The sequence below is a fragment of the Bombina bombina genome, chromosome 2, assembly GCF_027579735.1.
Source record: "Bombina bombina isolate aBomBom1 chromosome 2, aBomBom1.pri, whole genome shotgun sequence".
Classification (NCBI taxonomy): Eukaryota; Metazoa; Chordata; class Amphibia; order Anura; family Bombinatoridae; genus Bombina; species Bombina bombina.
This window is the reverse complement of record NC_069500.1, coordinates 1,419,999,493-1,420,021,213: the sequence shown is the minus strand read 5'-3', so window position 1 is coordinate 1,420,021,213 and position 21,721 is coordinate 1,419,999,493. Positions and strand designations below refer to the sequence as shown.

Here is a 21,721-nt window from a genome sequence, read left to right as displayed (position 1 = left end):
GAGAAAAGTAAGAGATCTAAATAGAGATACACTCCTAAAAGGTAAAAGCGAAAAAGATACACATGACAATCAAAATATCACCATGATTACCACCTACAATCAAGCAGCACCAGAGATCAAAAAAATCCTAAAAAAATACTGGCCCATCCTACAACAGGATACCCTTTTGAAAAATACAATAGGGGCCACTCCAAAAATCATTTTCAGGAAAAATCAAAACTTTAAACAAATGTTGGCACCAAGCCAGATCAAACAGAGTAAAGGAGACAATTGGCTTACTGATAAAAGCAACATTTTTTTAAATGCAACAGACTCAACTGCAAGGGGTGCGAACATGCTTACACTCCAAAAAAACCTACTAAAATAATTAAATCCACAACTTTTTCGGAAAAAAAGTGTACCGTTAATAGACTTACCAACTGCAAAACCACATTCGTGGTCTACCTTTTGGAATGTCCCTGTGGACTCCAATATATAGGTCGCAGGAAGGATATAAAGACCACAGCCTCTCTAGACATTTCAAATTAATTCACAAGCAAGATCAGAGCTTGTTAAGAGGCACCATTCTTGAACATGTGGTAGTTTCACCGTGAGGAGGGGATAGATTCCGCAGACTTAGACAAAGAGAGTCTTATTGGATCTATTATATGGGTGCAATGGCACCGATGGGCCTAAACGAAGACATAGACCTTGTTGCTTTCCTCTGAGGATATAATTCTTTGATGCACCCCCCTACACTATTACTGCAATTTTGTTTTTGGGAAGACGTATTTTTGTAATGGACTTTTGTAATAGACCAAGTCTTTTTTTCCATTTTTATCACCTGCTATTAGCAACACTCAGATAAGACTACAGGCCACACTAGTAGCAGTCATTTCCTGTAGGTAGTATAAGACTTGTAAGATTTTTTAATATTGACTAGATAATTTTTTAAGCCAACACCCTAACCAGTTCCCATTCCTGACTTGATCAATGACTATTTGAGCTGGAACTAATTATTTTCCCCACTGGAAGATAGCTGAGATTAATATACTACACAAGTACTCACAGACCCCTTAGAATACTTGGACATATTCAAAAAGCCTTAGTTGTTGTTTTCATTTATTAATTTCATCTATCATCAGGCTACATATTGCATCTATACAATGTAATTAGATAGACTTTAATTCGTCCAATTTATGTTTCTTTTTCTTGATTGGTTTCCCAGTATCATTCTCACATGTCGTCCATAGTAGAAGGCATTTTGATATAACTGTCAGTTATCTCACTATAGCAGAATATACAAGGGACCTTGACATATATGTGATCTCTATCTAATAGGACTAGTAGGACAAGTTTGTACACTCTATTTTAAGTCACCACAAGTATGTGGGTCATTTGCCCGATGTGGGCGCATAAGCCAACGTAACAAGTCAAGTCTTATGTGTTATAGTTCACATCAAATCCGTTTTTGTTCAATTTGATTTATTATGTTGAACACAGACTTTTCCTTTATACTTAATGCACGAACGTGTAGTTCATAACATTTATATTTATTTTTATGATCAATCCATGTAATTATCTTGCCTCCTAATCAGGATATATTCCGAGGTTACCACTACACTTAATATTACCAATATTCAGGTCACTGTTCTATTTGAGAATGCAGAACCCGTTACCATTAGAAACCGGAAAAAAGACTCCCCCATTGGCCAATCAGTACATGCTACACTTTGCGTCATACGTAAGCGAGAGGAAACACGCCCACCTGGCTGGTTTAAAAGTTTGCCGGCTTCATGGTACTGCACATCGCCTCTGACGAAGAAGTATTTGAAAACTTCAAAACGCGTAAGGCATCCCAGGTGTGGCAGTACTGTTTCTTCTCGCTCATTTTAAACGCAAACCGGCTTCCTTTGTTCTCACCCCTCCCACGCACACTCCATCAGTGGGACCTCACTCGCTCTATCGGAGCCGTGCAGTAGTGCTGTAGTCACACATCCGACTTGCTGCAGACGGTCGGATCACTCACAGCACATCAGGTACACTATTTGGATTTTAGTGGTGACCCACATTTATAGCAGTCAGACACTGTTAGTATTTTCAGTACTATCGTTACAAAGTGCTTTGTGACTATCGTTACAGAATAATAGCACACTTCTGCTCTTTCCTGCAACATCTATTGCCGTAATAATCAGGAGACAAACACTTGTTTTTATTGATATACCATTAAGATTTTTTTAGTGCAATATTTTTGGCTATCGCCACATCAGATTACCTAGCTCCTAAACCCCTTTTTTAAAGGACATTGACTCTATGACATGGTTGGATTGTTGAATTGTACTTACCCTAACTGAGTGAGTTCTTCATGCAACTACCCAGAAGTGTTCCTTGCCTACATATATTTTGATGTGACAATACTTACCTCATATATGATTGAGGGTACTTAATGTGAGTGCAATTCCTATTTTTTATAGTGTAAATAAATATAATTTTTAAACAGTATCACGCTATGTATTTTCTTCTTCTTTCCTTCTTCAACACCTCCCACTGAGAAATCTGGGAAGGACCGGCTGACGAAAAATACCATACCAACAAGAGGTACCAAGTCTACTATACAAGATCCTGGAAGTTTCCTAAAGGAGAATACCATACACAAGTCAGCATCAAAGTCATTAACCTCAGCAGTGACACGATTTGAACCACAGATCGCCTACCCACCATAATACCTACGTGACCATACATTACCTCATATGATTGAGGTAATATCCGGTAAGAGGACACCTATACCTTATTCTTGCTTGAATATACTTCATTTAACATCCACTTGAACTTTAATTGTTTACAACAGACAGTTTAAAGATTTATTTCTCAGTATTTTCGATAATCCATTTTGTTGCGCAGAAGTACATATGATTTGTTCTCTTTGTATTCCATTTTTCACAGTGTAAGGGGTACACTGGTATCTTACCTTCTTGCTGCACTATTCCCGAGTCCACGAATATTGGTTTTTGGTATTCTAATTAACCAGAGAATATCTTAATAGAAGGGAGTATATACACCTCCCAGGAGTGTACATAGCGACACACACAGTTTTATTTCACACTTTACATCAGTGTGTCTGGATATTGTGATCCAACTAGAGCGCTGGTATTTTTTCTTTATTAACAATAAATATATATATATATATATATATATATATATGTATGTATATGTATATATATATATATATATATATATATATACATATGTATTTATGCCTTTATATGTGTATATATGTATTTACAGACATATATACACATGTAACATAATTTTAATTGCTGTCACATATAACATATAAATACATATTTACACATATATAGAAGTGCATTGGAGTCCTTTGCAATTAAGTAGTGTATATCTACTGTAAATATTTCACATTCTAGTGTTCTCTACATAGCAGAATATGTTCTATGTATTTCTAAATAGATATTCCTAAATATATCTGTGTATATATATATATATATATATATATATATATAAATGTATATGTATACATATATATGTTACCAAATTACCATCAGATAAATAAATAAATAAATGTATATGTATACATATATATGTTACCAAATTACCATCAGATAAATAAATAAATGAATAAATAGAACATATTCTGCAGTGTGCACAACATTGGAATGTAAAATAGTCATATTTTCATGTCAGGTGAGCGTGCTTGAGAATTTGAGTTCGGCTTAGCTCGAAAGTCGGTGTTAGGTTTTTTTCCACTTTTTTTTCCTCCATGGACTTCTATGGTGGAAGTGGTTATCTTTTGCGCGATCAGTCTAATTGCGCTAGAAGTAAACTGTTTGCACTTGTCGGTTAGTGCAAGTGCGATAACTTTTTACTTTCAACTTCATAAAAGGAGCACAACTCGATGCACGCAAAAAGTTTACTTCTAGCGCAATTAGCACTATAGCGGTAACTATCGCTTTACATGTACTCTGGCCCTTAATGTGTAACCTTAATTAACTCTTAGGTTAGGTTTATGCATATTGCAAGCATTCATTAAGGGCAGGGCTCATCTGTTAGAGTTTCATGGGGCACTCATTTATCCTGATACATTGTATCATACTAAATCTGATTAATGAAACCAGGGTGTATAGTTGTTCCAATGCATTCTGAAGATTTATCAGCTGGTTGTGATTTTGGGGCATTCCCAAGAGCAGCAGTGTGATTGTGGCACCCCTACTCATGCACCAGTGCTATGAAATGGCAGCACTTGACAAATAAATAATAATAACGGTGATGATAATAAGTGTGTGTATATATATATATATATATATATATATATATATATATATATACAGTATATATAAATCATCTCAACATTGGTTCATGCAAAGTAAATAAACAAATACCAATAATAAGCTTGATATAAAATTCATTATAATTGACTATTGGTGATGTGATTAACTCCTTGAATTCCAGAGGGCATGTAACTTGTGCACTTCCCAGTGCTAGGGCAAGGTGGTAACTAAACTATATATTTTGGAACATCTACAAAGTTATCAACGGCTTGAAACTTGATCTTCCCCTTGTTAATGAGAATATGGTACTGCTACCCCTAGGAATTTCATGGAGTTTGCAAATGGGAGGCTGGGACAGAGAAATCCAGCTGCAGAGAAGGAGGAGGTAAGACTGGGAGAGGGGAGGGAGAGGGGGAGTCAGTCTGCGCTCCTGATTCTTTGGCCAAGTAAAAACACACACAGTACAAGGTTCAGTAAGGTTTCCTTGGACAGTAACAATGTATCATGCAGGCTTGTTCCTTGCAGCGCTGTGCTGTGCTGCTCTGGCTATACAGGGGTATGGAGCTCCTTATAATGCCACAGTAAGAATGGTCACTACAGAAAGAACCAAAACACAGGGCAACAGCACTGTAGGTCCTCAAGGAGCAAATGGGACCATGCAGCCTACTGTATATGCAGAGGAAGATCTGGGGGAACCTCTTCCCAAGGACAGAAGGATGAGGTTATCAGAGGAGAAGTCCCCTGACAAAAAAGGTGAGCCCTGGCATGTGTTCTGCTGATGGCTTCTTGTCTTGCATGCTCAGGCTATGCACACTGGCTTGGCTTTGGCTCTGGTACCCAGGTGTTTGTTGTCACTTATGCTAGGTGGGAAATGCAACAGTTTGCTCATATAGTAATGCAGCCCGGTACAATACTAGCTTTTTATTCAGTACTCAGGGCAGATGTCTGTCAGACTCACATCAGGAACCAGTCTAGCAAGGTTGGATGGATTAGAAGAAGCACAAATACTCAGACACTTAGACATCTCAGACAAGACAATAACTTTATGAAGTATCATACTCACGTGTTTTACAGATGTATACATTGGGGCCTATTTATTAATGTGCGAACAGACATGATCCGATATTGCGCTGTCGGCATTTATCATTGCACCAGCAGTTCTGGTGAGCTGCTGGTGCAACGCCGCCCCCTGCAGATTAGTGGCCAATCGGCCGCTAGCAGGGGGTGTCAATCGACCCGATCGTATTGGATCGTGTTGATTTCCGGCGATGTCTGTCTGCCACCTCAGAGCAGGCGGACAGGTTATGGAGCAGCGGTCTTTAGAAACACGGGGCATCAAGTTCCATACGGACCTTGATAAATATGCCCCATTGTGTATATTACTTGCAGCATCCTCACCCTTGGTGAATTTAGTGTGATTAAGGGATATTAAAAACCAATACTAATACTATACGTAGGGAATATACATGGACCTATAGTGAAATAAAATAATTTTATATATACAGTGTCACTTATTAAGTCCCTACGAACACTGGCATTGAGTTCATGAGCTCCTCACCCCCTACAGCTATGCAATAGAAAGTTATAGAACGTAACCAGTGTTACATTCCTCAGGAGTTCATCTGCTAAAAGAAGAATCTTGCTCTATTGTTATCGTATCACAGGGGGGTGGGAGGAAACAGCACAGCGGTGCTTGGTGCTTGCAGGAACAAAAGATGCATTCATAGGGGAAAGTTGTGTGCTATGGACTAGTAACAGTACACACAGGGTGAGGAACTTGCTTGGCCAGGCTTAATAATAAATATATTTTTGGATAAATAGATATTTGTAAAATGTATAGGTCTATCTATCTATCATCTATCTATCTATCTATCTATCTATCTATCTATCTATCTATCTATATCTCTATCTACTATATATCATGCATCTATCTATCTATTTAGCAATGTATCTATCTATCTATCTATCTATCTATCTATCTATCTATCTATCTATCTATCTATCATCTTTCTATCATATATCCATCTCTCTCTCTCTCTCTCTCTCTCTCTCTCTCTCTCTCTCTGTCTGTCTGTCCGCCTGTCTATCTATCTATCTATCTATCTATCTATCTATCTATCTCTATCTATCTAGCCACTATATATCATGTATCTATCTATCTATCTATCTATCTATCTATCTCTATATATTTATCTATCTATCTCTCTATATATATCTTTCATCTATCTATCTATCTATCTATCTATCGAAACCCTGACACCAGACATCAGATAAGCTGTGGGGTAAATGGCATGCCTGGCACCAACTCATGCTAAGCTCACACACTTGCACCTATGTTGGCCGTCACCAGATGTCACGTTTGCTGCATGAATGAGCCTGGATGACCAGATGTGTATGAGTTACTAGTGTGTTTACATTATAAAGCTAAGTTGTGAGGCCCCTGTATATGACACTTGTTTGTAAAAACGTAAATCTATCTGTGTGTGAGCTGTTGTGAGTAGGAACAGGACTCACTTATTACCATGGCAGCTGTGCGCTATTTATTTTGGTTCACTGAGACCTTAAACATGAAACTGTATTTTTTCCCTAAATTGGAGCAAAATTGTAAAATAAGCTGGCAGGTTATTGCTATATTTTATTAGAAAAATCTGTGCATTTTAATACTGGTGAGATCTTATAAAATAAATAACCTGCCTACATATTATACTGGTGAGAACTTATACAAATAAATAACCCGCCTGTAAATTAATACTGGTGAGAACTTATACAAATAAATAAGTCACCTACATATTATACTGGTGAGAACTTATACAAATAAATAACCCGCCTGCAAATTAATACTGGTGAGATCTTATACAAATAAATAACCCGCCTGCAAATTAATACTGGTGAGATCTTATACAAATAAATAAGCCGTGTGCATATTAATACTGGTGAGAACTTATACAAATAAATAAGTCACGTGCATATTAATACTTGTGAGATCTTACACAAATAAATAAGCCGTGTGCATATTAATACTGGTGAGATCTTATACAAATAAATAAGCCGCGTGTATAGTAATACTGGTTAGATCTTATACAAATAAATAAGCCGCGTGCATATTAATACTGGTGAGATCTTATACAAATAAATAAGCCGTGTGCATATTAATACTGGTGAGAACTTATACAAATAAATAAGCCGTGTGCATATTAATACTGGTGAGATCTTATACAAATAAATAACCCGTCTGCAAATTAATACTGGTGAGATCTTATACAAATAAATAACCCGTCTGCAAATTAATACTGGTGAGATCTTATACAAATAAATAACCCGCCTGCAAATTAATACTGGTGAGATCTTATACAAATAAATAAGCCGCGTGCACATTAATACTGGTGAGAACTTATACAAATAAATAACCAGCCTGCAAATTAATACTGGTAAGATCTTATACAAATAAATAAGCCGTGTGCATATTAATACTGGTGAGAACTTATACAAATAAATAACCCGCCTGCAAATTAATACTGGTGAGATCTTATACAAATAAATAACCCGCCTGCAAATTAATACTGGTGAGATCTTATACAAATAAATAAGCCGTGTGCATATTAATACTGGTGAGAACTTATACAAATAAATAAGTCACGTGCATATTAATATTTGTGAGATCTTACACAAATAAATAAGCCGTGTGCATATTAATACTGGTGAGATCTTACGCAAATAAATAAGCCGTGTGCATATTAATACTGGTGAGAACTTATACAAATAAATAAGTCACGTGCATATTAATATTTGTGAGATCTTACACAAATAAATAAGCCGCCTGCAAATTAATACTGGTGAGAACTTATACAAATAAATAAGCCGCCTGCAAATTAATACTGGTGAGATCTTATAAAATAAATAACCCGCCTGCAAATTAATACTGGTGAGATCTTATACAAATAAATAAGTCATGTGCATATTAATACTGGTGAGATCTTATACAAATAAATAACCCGCGTGTATATTAAAAGTGGTGAGAACTTATACAAATAAATAACCCGTGTGCATATTAATACTGGTTAGATCTTATAAAATAAATAACCCGCCTACAAATTAATACTGGTGAGATCTTATACAAATAAATAAGCCGTGTGCATATTAATACTGGTTAGATCTTATAAAATAAATAACCTGCCTGCATATTAATACTGGTTAGATCTTATAAAATAAATAACCTGCCTACATATTATACTGGTGCGAACTTATACAAATAAATAACCCGCCTGCAAATTAATACTGGTGAGATCTTATACAAATAAATAACCCGCCTGCAAATTAATACTGGTGAGATCTTATACAAATAAATAAGCTGTGTGCATATTAATACTGGTGAGAACTTATACAAATAAATAAGTCACGTGCATATTAATACTTGTGAGATCTTACACAAATAAATAAGCCGTGTGCATATTAATACTGGTGAGATCTTCTACAAATAAATAAGCCGCGTGCATATTAATACTGGTGAGATCTTATACAAATAAATAAACCGCGTGCATATTAATACTGGTGAGATCTTATACAAATAAATAAACCGCGTGCATATTAATACTGGTGAGATCTTATACAAATAAATAAGCCGTGTGCATATTAATACTGGTGAGAACTTATACAAATAAATAAACCGCGTGCATATTAATACTGGTGAGATCTTATACAAATAAATAAACCGCGTGCATATTAATACTGGTGAGATCTTATACAAATAAATAAGCCGCGTGCATATTAATACTGGTGAGAACTTATACAAATAAATAAGCCGCTTGCATGTTAATACTGGTGAGATCTTATACAAATAAATAACCCGCCTGCATATTAATACTGGTGAGAACTTATACAAATAAATAAGCCGCGTGCATGTTAATACTGGTGAGATCTTATACAAATAAATAACCCGCCTGCAAATTAATACTGGTGAGAACTTATACAAATAAATAACCCGCCTGCAAATTAATTCTGGTGAGAACTTATACAAATAAATAAGCCGCCTGCAAATTAATACTGGTGAGTTCTTATAAAATAAATAACCCGCCTGCAAATTAATACTGGTAAGATCTTATACAAATAAATAACCTGCCTGCAAATTAATACTGGTAAGATCTTATACAAATAAATAACCTGCCTGCAAATTAATACTGGTGAGATCTTACACAAATAAATAACCCGCCTGCAAATTAATACTGGCGAGATCTTATACAAATAAATAAGTCGCCTGCAAATTAATACTGGTGAGATCTTATACAAATAAATAAGCTGCGTGCATATTAATACTGGTGAGAACTTATACAAATAAATAAGCCGCCTGCAAATTAATACTGGTGAGATCTTATACAAATAAATAAGTCGCCTGCAAATTAATACTGGTGAGATCTTATACAAATAAATAAGCTGCGTGCATATTAATACTGGTGAGAACTTATACAAATAAATAAGCCGCCTGCAAATTAATACTGGTGAGATCTTATACAAATAAATAAGCTGCGTGCATATAAATACTGGTGAGATCTTATACAAATAAATAAACCGCCTGCATATTAATACTGGTGAGAACTTATACAAATAAATAAGTCACCTGCATATTAATACTGGTGAGATCTTATACAAATAAATTAGCCGCGTGCATATTAATACTGGTGAGAACTTATACAAATAAATAAGTCACCTGCATATTAATACTGGTGAGATCTTATACAAATAAATAAGCCGCGTGCATATTAATACTGGTGAGAACTTATACAAATAAATAAGCCGTGTGCATATTAATACTGGTGAGAACTTATACAAATAAACAAGCCGCGTGCATATTAATACTGGTGAGATCTTATACAAATAAATAAGCCGCGTGCATATTAATACTGGTGAGAACTTATACAAATAAATAAGTCACCTGCATATTAATACTGGTGAGAACTTATACAAATAAATAAGCCGCGTGCATATTAATACTGGTGAGATCTTACACAAATAAATAAGCCGTGTGCATATTAATACTGGTGAGATCTTACACAAATAAATAAGCCGTGTGCATATTAATACTGGTGAGATCTTACACAAATAAATAAGCCGGGTGCATATTAATACTAGTGAGATCTTATACAAATAAATAAGCCGTGTGCATATTAATACTGGTGAGATATTAAACAAATAAATAAGCCGCGTGCATATAAATACTGGTGAGAACTTATACAAATAAAATGATATAATAATAATTGGTAGTTTAAGGCCCAGTAAACAGTACAAGACAGTTCTGCTATAGAATAACATATCAGCCAAGTCTTAGGGGCATATTTATCAAAGTGCGAGTGGACATGATACGATGTAGCGTATCATGTCGGCTGCTAATCGATAAATGTCGAAAGCATACACTGTCGGCATTTATCATTGCACAAGCAGTTCACCAGAACTGCTTGCACAATACCGCCCCCTGCAGATTCGCGGCCGCTAGCACAGGGTGTCAATCAACCCGAGCGTATTCGATCGGGTTGATTTCTGTCCGCGGCCTCAGAGCAGGCGGACAAGTTATGGAGCAGAGGCCTTCATAACTTCTGAAACAAGGGGCTTGTCAATTTGGAGCTTAATAATTTGGCCCCTTAATGTTTATAAAAACATCCTTTTTACTACCAATATTTTTCAAAAGTCAAACCCCACCCACCATTTGCCTTATGTGGAATAGTCAATCTGGGTTTAGTCACAGACAGCAAGGATAGCCATGGTCATAAAGTTAGTATAAAGTACATTGTTTTGCAGCTGTTATCTGATAATGGCAATTAGGAACATACATGTATTTTGACCACAAAATCAAGGTCCTGTTATTGCCATCCCAGTCCCCTGATTTGAACCCCATAGAAAACCTGTGAGGTGAACTGAAAAGGAGAGTCCACCAGCGTCAACCTCGAAATGTGAAGTATCTGGAGAGATTCTGTATGGAGGAATAGTCTCAGATCCCTTGTCATGTATTGTCCAACCTCTTCAGGCATAATAGAAGAAGACTCCAAGCTGTTATCAAAGGGAGGTAGCGCAAAGTATTGACTAAAAGGTGTCAATATACACATTTTTGGGGGATAAACCTGTGTTTTGTTTGCAATTATTTGATATGAGAGCAGAGTATTTTTGTGTATGTTTTAACGAAAGTTCAAAAGGTTAAAGAGAGATAGATAGATAGATAGATAGATAGATAGATAGAGGTAAAGAAATATATATTGTACCAAAATACCATCAGATATATGTAGAAATATTGGTAAAAGCTCTCCATCTTTTAGTTTGCTAGAAAGAAAATTGAGATCTGAAGTGTGAAAATGTTTAGAGAATTATGCAGGGATTAAAGAGACACTTTTGAAATAGGCCCATGAAACACTCATGTTCAGCCCATTTTACAAAAAAATCTTTGTAAGCTTTGTATTTTGTACTTATTTTGTATTTATAAGTATGAATTTCTATATGTATATGGTGTATGAAAGGTGCTGGACTGGGAAGGGCTCAAAGCTGTATATATCTGTGTATTTCCGTAGGTGTGTTTATGTGTATGTATATCCGTAGGTGTGCGTGTATATATATATATATAGGTCAAGAAAAAACGGTCACGATCACAGTACAGATTGAAAAGTCCAGTGAGTGCAAGTTTTTTCTTGACCTATATTGATGCCCACTAGCACCCTGGCAGTCGAATAAAAAGTGAGAGTGCACATCTTTGCTTATATATATAGGTCATTCCTGAGATTCGGTAATATATCAGTACCCCACAGTTTTTAAAGTGGTGGTTCACCAAAATGAAATGTTAAAAGCTTTTTAAAATACATTGGTATGTCCGTTATAATGAATAAAAAACAAAATGTATGCTTACCTGATAAATGTATTTCTTTCCGGACATGGAGAGTGCACAACGTCATTCCAATTACTATTGGGACATTCAACTCCTGGCCAGCAGAAGGAGGCAAAGAGCACCCCAGCAAAGCTGTTAAGTGTAACTTCCCTTACCCCTAATCGATAGTTGCCAACATTTAAAAAAAAATTCCAGGGACACTTTGCAGCAGAGCAAGCAAGCGGGTTACTGGAGTATTGACGACCTACTGTTCAACTGCTCCGCCCACTCAGTTCTGCAATCAAAACACACCCATTTGAAAGTAATAGTATAATTTAGACTTATCCATAGTTTATTATACAGATTACAGCACCAAGCTCTTACACCTACCCAGTCTCTGGAACACATTCTGGGCATATGGTTATTTTTACAACACAGCATCACAATTAGAAAGACAAATAATATGTGAACCCTTTCAATAATAATAACAATATTCCTTTAGGAATGAATTATATTTAAATAATACACTATATCTATTTTTCATCTGTCTATCTGTATATATGTATGTGTATATGTTGTGCAAAAGAGATTTTCAGGGACATTTCCAGGGCCAAAAAAAATCCAGGGGCATACAACAAAATCCAGGGACTGTCCCTGGAAATCAGGGACTGTTGGCAACTATGCCTAATCCCCAGTCATTCAGCCAAAGGAAAATGGAAAAAGAAGAAGCACAAATGTGAAAAGGTGCCTGAGGTTTATTAAAAAAAACTGCCAAATTATAATGAAAAAGGGGACGGGGTCATGGACTCTCCATGTCCGGAAAGAAAGAAATGTATCAGGTAAATTTTGTTTTCTTTCCTTTGACATGGAGAGTCCACAACGTCATTCCAATTACTAGTGGGAACCAATACCCAAGCTAGAGTACACAGAATGAACAGGGAGGGAGAACAAGGCAGGAGGACCTAAACAGAAGGCACCACCGCTTGAAGAACCTTTCTCCCAAAAAAATAATTTGGAAAAAGTATGCCGCCTTGCAAATCTGTTCCACAGAAGCTACATTTTTGAAAGCCCAAGAAGAGGAGAGAACCCTAGTGGAAAGAGTTTTAATACTCTCAGAAGACTGCTGTCCAGCAGTCTCATAAGCCAAATGAATCATACTTCTTAACCAGAGGGAAAGAGTAGTAGAAGTGGCCTTCTGACCCTTACGCTTTCCAGAGAAAACAACAAACAGGGCAGAAGATTGCCAAAAATCTTTTAGTAGCTTGTAGGTAAAATTTTAGAGCACGCACAACATCCAAGTTATGCAAAAGATGTTCCTTATGAGAAGAAGGAGTAGGACAAAAATAAGGAACAACCATTTCCTGATTAATATTTCGATCTGACACCACCTTAGGAAGAAACCCCAAATTAGTACGAAGAACCGTCTTATCTGCATGAAAAATAAGGTACAGGGAATCACACTGCAGAGCAGAAAAATCAAACTCTGCAAATGAAAGAAATAGCAAGGAGAAATAAAACTTTCTGAGATAACAACTTTATATCCAACAACATGCATTGTCTCAAATGGAGCCTGCTGCAAAACTTTAAGAACTAGGTTAAGGTTCCAAGGAGGAGCAACAAGTTTAAACACAAGCCTTATTCTGACCAGGGCCTGAACAAAAGCTTGGGCATCTGGTAAATCTGACAGACGTTTGTGCAAAAGAATCAACAGTGCAGAAATCTGACCCTTCAGAGTACTGGCTGACAAACCTTTCTCCAGGCCATCCTGAAGAAACGATAAAATTTGGGGAATCCTCACCTGACTCCATGAGAAACCTTTAGCTTTGCACCAATAAAAGTATTTACGCCATACCTTATGGTAAATCCTGCAAGCCAAAATTAGGCGTTCAATCTCCAAGCAGTCAGCTTCAGAGAATCCAGATTTGGATGAAGGAATGGACCCTGAAGAAGAAGGTCCTTCCTCAGAGGTAACTTCCAAGGTGGAAGAGATGACATCACCAGATCCGCAAACCAGATCCTGCAAGGAGCTATTAGAATTACATGTGCTCTCTCCTGCTTGATACAAGCAATGACTTGTGGAAGGAGAGCAAACGGAGGAAACAGGTATGATAGACCAAAATCCCAAGGAACCGCCAGAGCATCTATCAGGGTGGCCTGAGGAACTTTTGACCTTAAACCAAACTTTGGAAGCTTGGCGTTCTGACGAGACACCAAAAGATCCAGCTCCAGAACCCCCCACCTGAGGGTTATCTTGGAGAACACTTCCGGATGGAGAGCCCACTCCCCGGGATGAAAAGACTGTCTGCTCAGAAAATCCACCTCCCAGTTGTCCACTCCTGGTGGCAGATAGAAGACAATTGTGAGCTTCCACCCACTACAGAATGTGTGTAATCTCCTGCATGGCCAAGGAACTCTGAGTTCCTCCCTGGTGGATGATGGAAGCCTCTGAGGTGATGTTGCCTGACTGGAATCTGATAAATTGGACTAAAGAAAACTGAGGCCAAGCTGTCAAAGCATTGAAGATTGCTCTCAACTCCAAGATGTTTATGTGGAGAGAAGATTCTTCCCGAGACCATAGACCCTGAGTTTTCAGAGAACCCCAAACAGCTCCCCAGCCTGACAGGCTGGCGTCTGTAGTCACAATTACCCAGGAAGGTCTCAGGAAGCAAGTGCCTTGGGACAGATGCTCCTGTGAAATCCACCACGAGAGAGAGTCTCTTGTCAGGAAGACTAGATTTATCCTCTGTGATAAGTCTCCGTTCCATTGACTGAGCATGCAAACATTTCAGCGGTTGCAGATGGAACCAAGCAAAAGGAATGATGTCCATTGAAGCTACCATCAGTCCAATCACCTCCATGCATTGAGCCACTGTTGGATTAAAGGCAGATTGGAGAGAAAGGCAAGCAGCAAGAAGTTTGGATTTTCTGACATCCATCAGGAACATATTCATGGACAGGGAATCTATGATTGTCCTTAGGAAACACACTCTTGTAGCTGGAACTAGGGAACTCTTTTGCAGATTCACTTTGCACCCATGGGAACGTAGAAAAGACAACAACATCTCTGTATGAGATTTTGCTAGTTGAAAAGATGACACCTGAACCAAAATGTCATGTAGATAAGGCTCCACAGCAACTCCCTAAGATCTTATCACAGAGAGAAGAGCCCCCACAACTTTTCTGAATATTCTGAAAGCCATAGCAAGACCAAACGGAAGTGCAACAAACTAGAAATACTTGTCCATGAAAAAGCAAACTCTATAAACTAGTGATGATCACAGAGAAGGGAACATGTAGATATGTATCCTTAAGGTCTATGGTCGTCATGAATTGACCTTCCTGTACCAATGGAAGACTGGAAAAAATAGTTTCAATTTTGAAGGACGGAACCAGTTTGATGAGACACATTAGGAACAAAATGGGATGGAAACCTTTTATTTTTATTTTTTTTGAACCACCAAAAACTTGAATAGAATCCTAGACCCTGTATCTTTACGGAGACTGCAACTATTACTCCCAGATATAATAGATCCTTTACACAGTTATGAATGCTTCTCTCTTCTCCTGATTTGCAGAAAACCTTGATAGTATAGATCTGTCCTTTGGGAGGACAAGACTTGAATCCTATTCTGGAACCCTGAGATACTATCTCCACGACCCAAGGATCTGGGACATCGCGTATCCAAGCCTACCTAAAAAAAAGAAAGTCTGTACCCACTTGATCCAAGGCTGGATCAGGGTCGGACCCCTAATGCTGATTTAGATTCAGCTGAAGGCTCTTGGCTTGCTTCCACTTAATCCAAGAGGAAGAGGGAGTGGTTTGTCCTTCTAAATCCCGAAAAGAACGAAGATTGGAATTCTGGCAACCCTTAGGTCTATTCTTCTTGTCCTGAGGTAGGACAAATCCCTTTCCACCTGAAATTTTGGATATTAACTCAGCCAGACTAGGACCAAATAAAGTCTTGCCCTTATAAAGTAAAGACAGAAGATTGGTGTTAACTCTGCAGACCAAAGCTTTAACCACAGAGCTCTGCTAGAACAGCAAGGCTATAAATCTTGGCTCCCAGTCTAACCACTGGATGCTGGAATCACAGAAAAATGTATTAGCTAGCTTAAGAGCCTTGATCCTTTCCTGGATTTCCTCTATAGTATTTTCCTCATAAATTAGGTCAGACAAGGCATCACACCAATAAGATGCTGCACCCACAACCATAGCAATTGGCTGCCACTGAAATTCCTGAGGAATGTCTATTTTCCTTAATTAAGCCTCCATCTTCTTCTCCATGGGATCCTAGAAAGAAGATGTCCTCAATAGGAATAATAGTTCTAATGGTTAGAGTATAGAAAACAATATTATATGGCTATATAATAAATATTGCATAAAATAAGTCCCCATACATTAAAAGGACTAATATATTAAAAATCCCCTCTATATGAGTGAGATTAATTACATGGAGTCCCTGTACCAGACAGAGTAAACCTCATTATGTAAATGAAATAAGCTATGAAATTTGAAGACACTTAGACGTCTAAGCATCTTTCAAGCTTCCAACAGCATGATAGTCTCCTAATATTAGGATATTAAATGCAGAGGAATACGCATAAAATTATTATAAATGTGATTGATCATATACATAAAACTGCCACTAGATGGCAGCAACTACCATGAAATTTCATGATAAATACCTTAGAAATAAAAGTGCGTTTTATTTCTTAGAATATTCTAAAATACAAATGCAGAGAAGTAAAAATGAGGAAAAACTGGTCCCTTTTTGTACATCAGGAAATTTTATTAACAATCAGTTTAAATGACCGTTAATCCGCTTAAATTACCTAAATGGAAGCGGCTTAATTTATCCTGAACTCTTGCAAGTGCGATCAAAGCACTATAACTTAACAGAGGATTATTACCTCAATGTGACACAATGAGGGGATAAAAAATAAAGCCTCAACTCTAAGAGACCTGGCAGGCAAGACAGAGAAAAACACTGCAGGGGAAATAGATATATGGTACGGAAGCGTCCAGTAAATTAGCATCACACTGTCTTCTCATCCACTCCGTGATATAAGCGATAGAAAGCAGGGCATAAGGCAACCATAAGGACGTGCATTATGATCGCCGCAAAAGAAATACCCTTGGAGGAAGATCGAGATCGCCATAGAAAGTAGGCCACACCCCTAAGTAACGGCCCCACACTCTACAGTGCTCTAATTAACTGCGCCATAAATCTGAGCAAAAGTGAAAAGCCATGATTTGTAAGTTAATAATAAAGAATTTCCACAGATTTGTACTTGTTACTGACCAGTCGACAGCGCTTCGCAGGAGACAATGTGATAACCCTCTGCTCCTGTCTCATACCCACTTACATAGAAATAAAGGCTTAATACCCATAGAGGATTAAACACCTAAAAGCCTGAATGATCGGGCGAAATGGCGTCCAAAATGATCAGGCTTGTGGTAATATTAGGTACTGCCAGCTGTGCCTTGTGGATCAGAACAGGATAAGTGAAAGACTGATATTTCCTATCTACTAAATCTGTGTCACTATGTGTCCCACACAAAGATTACAGACACACATTGGTTTAACTGTCATCAGCAGTCCAGTACTAACCACCCTTTAATAAATCCCAACCATGAAGAGATTTCTAAATACTCAGCTCCATTCTCAAAAGGATAGGGAACTAACCCCCAAAGTGCTTGGGCCTTCTCACCTAGAAGGAATAAAAGCACTTACCTTTAGGAGTTTCAGCTGCAGGGCAGAAGCAGCCTCTCAGGTATGCCAGACTCAGCCGATCTCTGACAGATGACCTGATAAGAAAAAGAAAGAGCAGAGTAACCAACCCTGGCTTTCTATAAGGGGTAGTAATAATGTTAGAAACAAAGCAAAGACAACCTCGCTGCTTTCTAACTGCTAAAAGCCACCATTACATACTCTTACTCAAGAGATTGACATGGACACAGCTAGACCCCAATCCTTGCTTGCAGGGAAAAGTACCCATAAAAGGATTAAATATCTTCAGACATCATCTTCGCACATCCTCCATTGACAGAGGCAAAGAGAATGACTGGGGATTATGGTTAAGGGAAGTTACACTTAACAGCTTTGCTGGGGTGCTCTTTGCCTCCTCCTGCTGGCCCAGAGTTAAATTCCCACTAGTAATTGGATTGACGTTGTGGACTCTCCATTTCATAAGAAAGAAATAATTATTGCATTCAGATAATTATTATAATAAAGAATGTATTATTTCTATCTTACATCAAGCATTTTTTCATGTCCCTGAGGCACTGAATTTATACGTAGAAAATAGAATGTGCAAAGCATCTATAATTGTTGGCAACAATATAAGTATTTATTTTGGTTTCTTTCTTGTGAAAAATAATTGTAAAAATAAATGCAGGATATCTTATAAAAACCAGGCTCTAAAGTTATGTCCCTCAGTCTGGAAGTGACATCATTCAGCTCTCTTCTACAGTGTGGTTTAGAAGAAGGTAAGCAATATCATACTTTTTATTAATATATTTGAGGCATAGAGAGAGAGAGAGAGAGAGAGAGAGAGAGAGAGAGATCATAGTTTCAGTAAATAAATACTTAATGAAATCATGACAACTATTTTTGTTACAAATAGAGAATTTGATGTAACATTTACAAGTTTAAGAAGCACCTGTTCAATATCAAACAGCAATACACCTACTATCATGAGCTAAAAAAACCATGGCAATGGATGAGGCATTGATCCATGTCGATATTTCAGAGAGCTATGTCAGTAAATACGCATCAGAGATCCAAGCTGTTCACGTTGGGGCCTCACATAAGCAGACCACTCTACATCCTGGGGTAATGAATGCAGTGCAACAGTAGCTCATATGCTTCACCACAGTCTCCCCTTCAGACATAAAGGCTCTCCTGCTATATGGAAATATCTAGATCCAGTGCTAGACTACCTTCAGGCTACTCATCCACAAGTCTCTGTCCTGCATTTTTTTTAGTGATGGACCTTGCACACAATATAGACAAAAAGGAACCTTTCTGATTTTTACTACAGAAATACACAAGCTTGGATTTAAAGCTGGCACATGGAACTATTTTGAGTCAAGCCATGGTAAAGGGGCCTCTGATGGTCTGGGATGAGCATTAAAGAGAACAGCAGACAGGTTGGTGGCTAAAGGCCATGACATCCAAGATGCAAAACAGCTGTATGAACTCCTGTTTTTTTTATGGAAAGTGCTGATGTTGAACGTGCAGAAGAGCTGATGCACAAGCCTATAAAAGCAGTGCCCTCTTCAATGAGAATACACCAGGTCATCACCCTTGCTCCAGGTGATCTGATATGTAGTGATGTAGGCTGCTTTTATTTAACAAAGAAAGACCTAAACTGTACATGTTTGAACACACAGCACTTCAGTTTTGGTCAGAATATCCCAATGCCTACACAACCAGCAGACAACACACAACCCATGGACGTGGAGCAATGGGGAAATCCAGATGTTCTTTGACAGTGGTGCATACTAAGATATGATGACCTGTACCAATGCATCATCCTTGACACAAACAAAACAAGTGTTCAAGTCAAGTGTATGCATCGTGCTGGAACAAATTGTTTTTTTTTGGCCTTCTCATGATGATATCCACTGGTACCAATTTGATGAAGTCCTTGAGATGATTCCAGCTCTGCAGCATGTGACATCTCCCCATGTAGAGGTTCTGAAAGGGATTTGGGCCAGACTTTCAAGATAAAAGCCTGACCAAAGAATTGCACTCACACCTGATAGCTCAGTAATGCAGTGCTTATGTCAAGATAATGGATGAAATTTAGAGGCCGAAATTATCAAGATGTCAACTATTCTGCATTTGCCGGCACAAATACGCTCGCCTAACATCACCTAACAACGTGGCCGCGGACCTGAATACGCTCTCCATATTTATAAAAAAAGCTGTCAAAAGCCGCGCACCAAGTACGGGGCGATGAGCATCGGACTGTTGTTAACTAACAGTCATCGATCTTGCTGCTATTCGGCTTTTTCACAACTTTATTTATATCCTGTCACTAAACACTGCCACTATACTAAAATGTTTAACCCCTATCCCGCCGCTCCCAGACCCCGCCGCAACTAAATAAAGTTATTAACCCCTATCCCACTGCTCCCGGAGCCCACCGCAACTCTAATAAAGTTATTAACCCCTATCCCTCTGCTCCCGGAGCCCACCGCAACTCTAATAAAGTTATTAACCCCTATCCCTCCGCTCCCGGAGCCCACAGCAACTCTAAAAAAGTTATTAACCCTTATCCCTCCGCTCCCGGACCCCGCTGCAACTAAATAAATGTATTAACCCCTATCCTGCTGGTCCCGGAGCTTACCGCAACTCTAATAAAGTTATTAACCCCTATCCCGCCGCGCCCGGTGCCCACCGCAACTCTAATAAAGTTATTAACCCCTATCCCGCCACTCCCGGACCCCGCGGCAACTAAATAAATATATTAACCCCAAAACCCCTGGCCTCCCACATCACTACCACTAACTAAACCTATTAACCCCTAAAATGCCAGCCCCCCACATCGCCATAAACTAAATTAACCTATTAACCCCTAAACCTAACAACCCGCTAACTTTACATTAAATATTAACTCATCCCTATCTTATAATAAATTTAAACTTACCTTTAGAATTAAATTAAACTATATTAAACTATTAATTAACCTACCCTATTATACTAAAATTACATTAAACTATATTAAACTAATAATTAATCTACCCTAACTATTATACTAAAATTACATTAAACTATATTAAACTAATAATTAATCTACCCTAACTATTATACTAAAATTACATTAAACTATATTAAAATATTAATTAACCTACCCTAACTATTATACTACAATTACGTTGAACTATATTAAACTAATAATTAATCTACCCTAACTATTATACTAAAATTACATTAAACTAACAATTAAAATAACTATATTACATATTTAAAAACCGAACCCTACTCAAGTTATTTAAATCTACAATTAAAAATTACTAAGTTACAAAAAAATAACAACTAAGCTACACAAAATAACAAACACTAAGTTACACAAAATAAAAAATAAATGATCAAATATTTAAACTAATTACACCTAATCTAATAGCCCTATCAAAATAAAACCCCCCCCCCCCAAAATAAAAAAAACCCCTAGCCTACAATAAACTACCAATGGTCCTTAAAAGGGCCTTTTGCGGGGCATTGCCCCAAAGAAATCAGCTCTTTTACCTGTAAAATAAAATACAAATACCCCCCCCCAACAGTAAAACCCACCACCCACACAACCAAACCCCCCAAATAAAATCCTATCTAAAAAACCTTAGCTCCCCATTGCCCTGAAAAGGGCATTTGTATGGGCATTGCCCTTAAAAGGGCATTTAGCTCTTTTTCAGGCCAAAGTCCCTAATCTAAAATTAAAACCCACCCAATAAACCCTTAAAAAAACCTAACACTAACCCCCGAAGATCCACTTACAGTTTTAGAAAACTGGACATCCATCCTCATCCAAGCAACAGAAGTCCTCAGCGAAGCTGGCAGAAGTCTTCATCCAAGCAGGCCGAAGTCTTCATTCAACCAGGCAGAAGTCTTCATCC

General features: G+C 37.8%; 1 protein-coding gene across 1 annotated transcript in view; it reads left to right on the top strand.

Moving 5' to 3' along the window:
* The first annotated feature begins 4,719 nt into the window (after positions 1 to 4,719).
* Positions 4,720 to 21,721, top strand: part of LOC128650434 (probable carboxypeptidase X1) — a 306,253-nt gene continuing 289,251 nt past the window's right edge. The window contains exon 1 of the mRNA XM_053704376.1: positions 4,720 to 5,015. Coding sequence (XP_053560351.1) covers positions 4,760 to 5,015 — 256 coding nt within the window. The 5' untranslated portion in view covers positions 4,720 to 4,759. The remainder of the gene's footprint in view (positions 5,016 to 21,721) is intronic.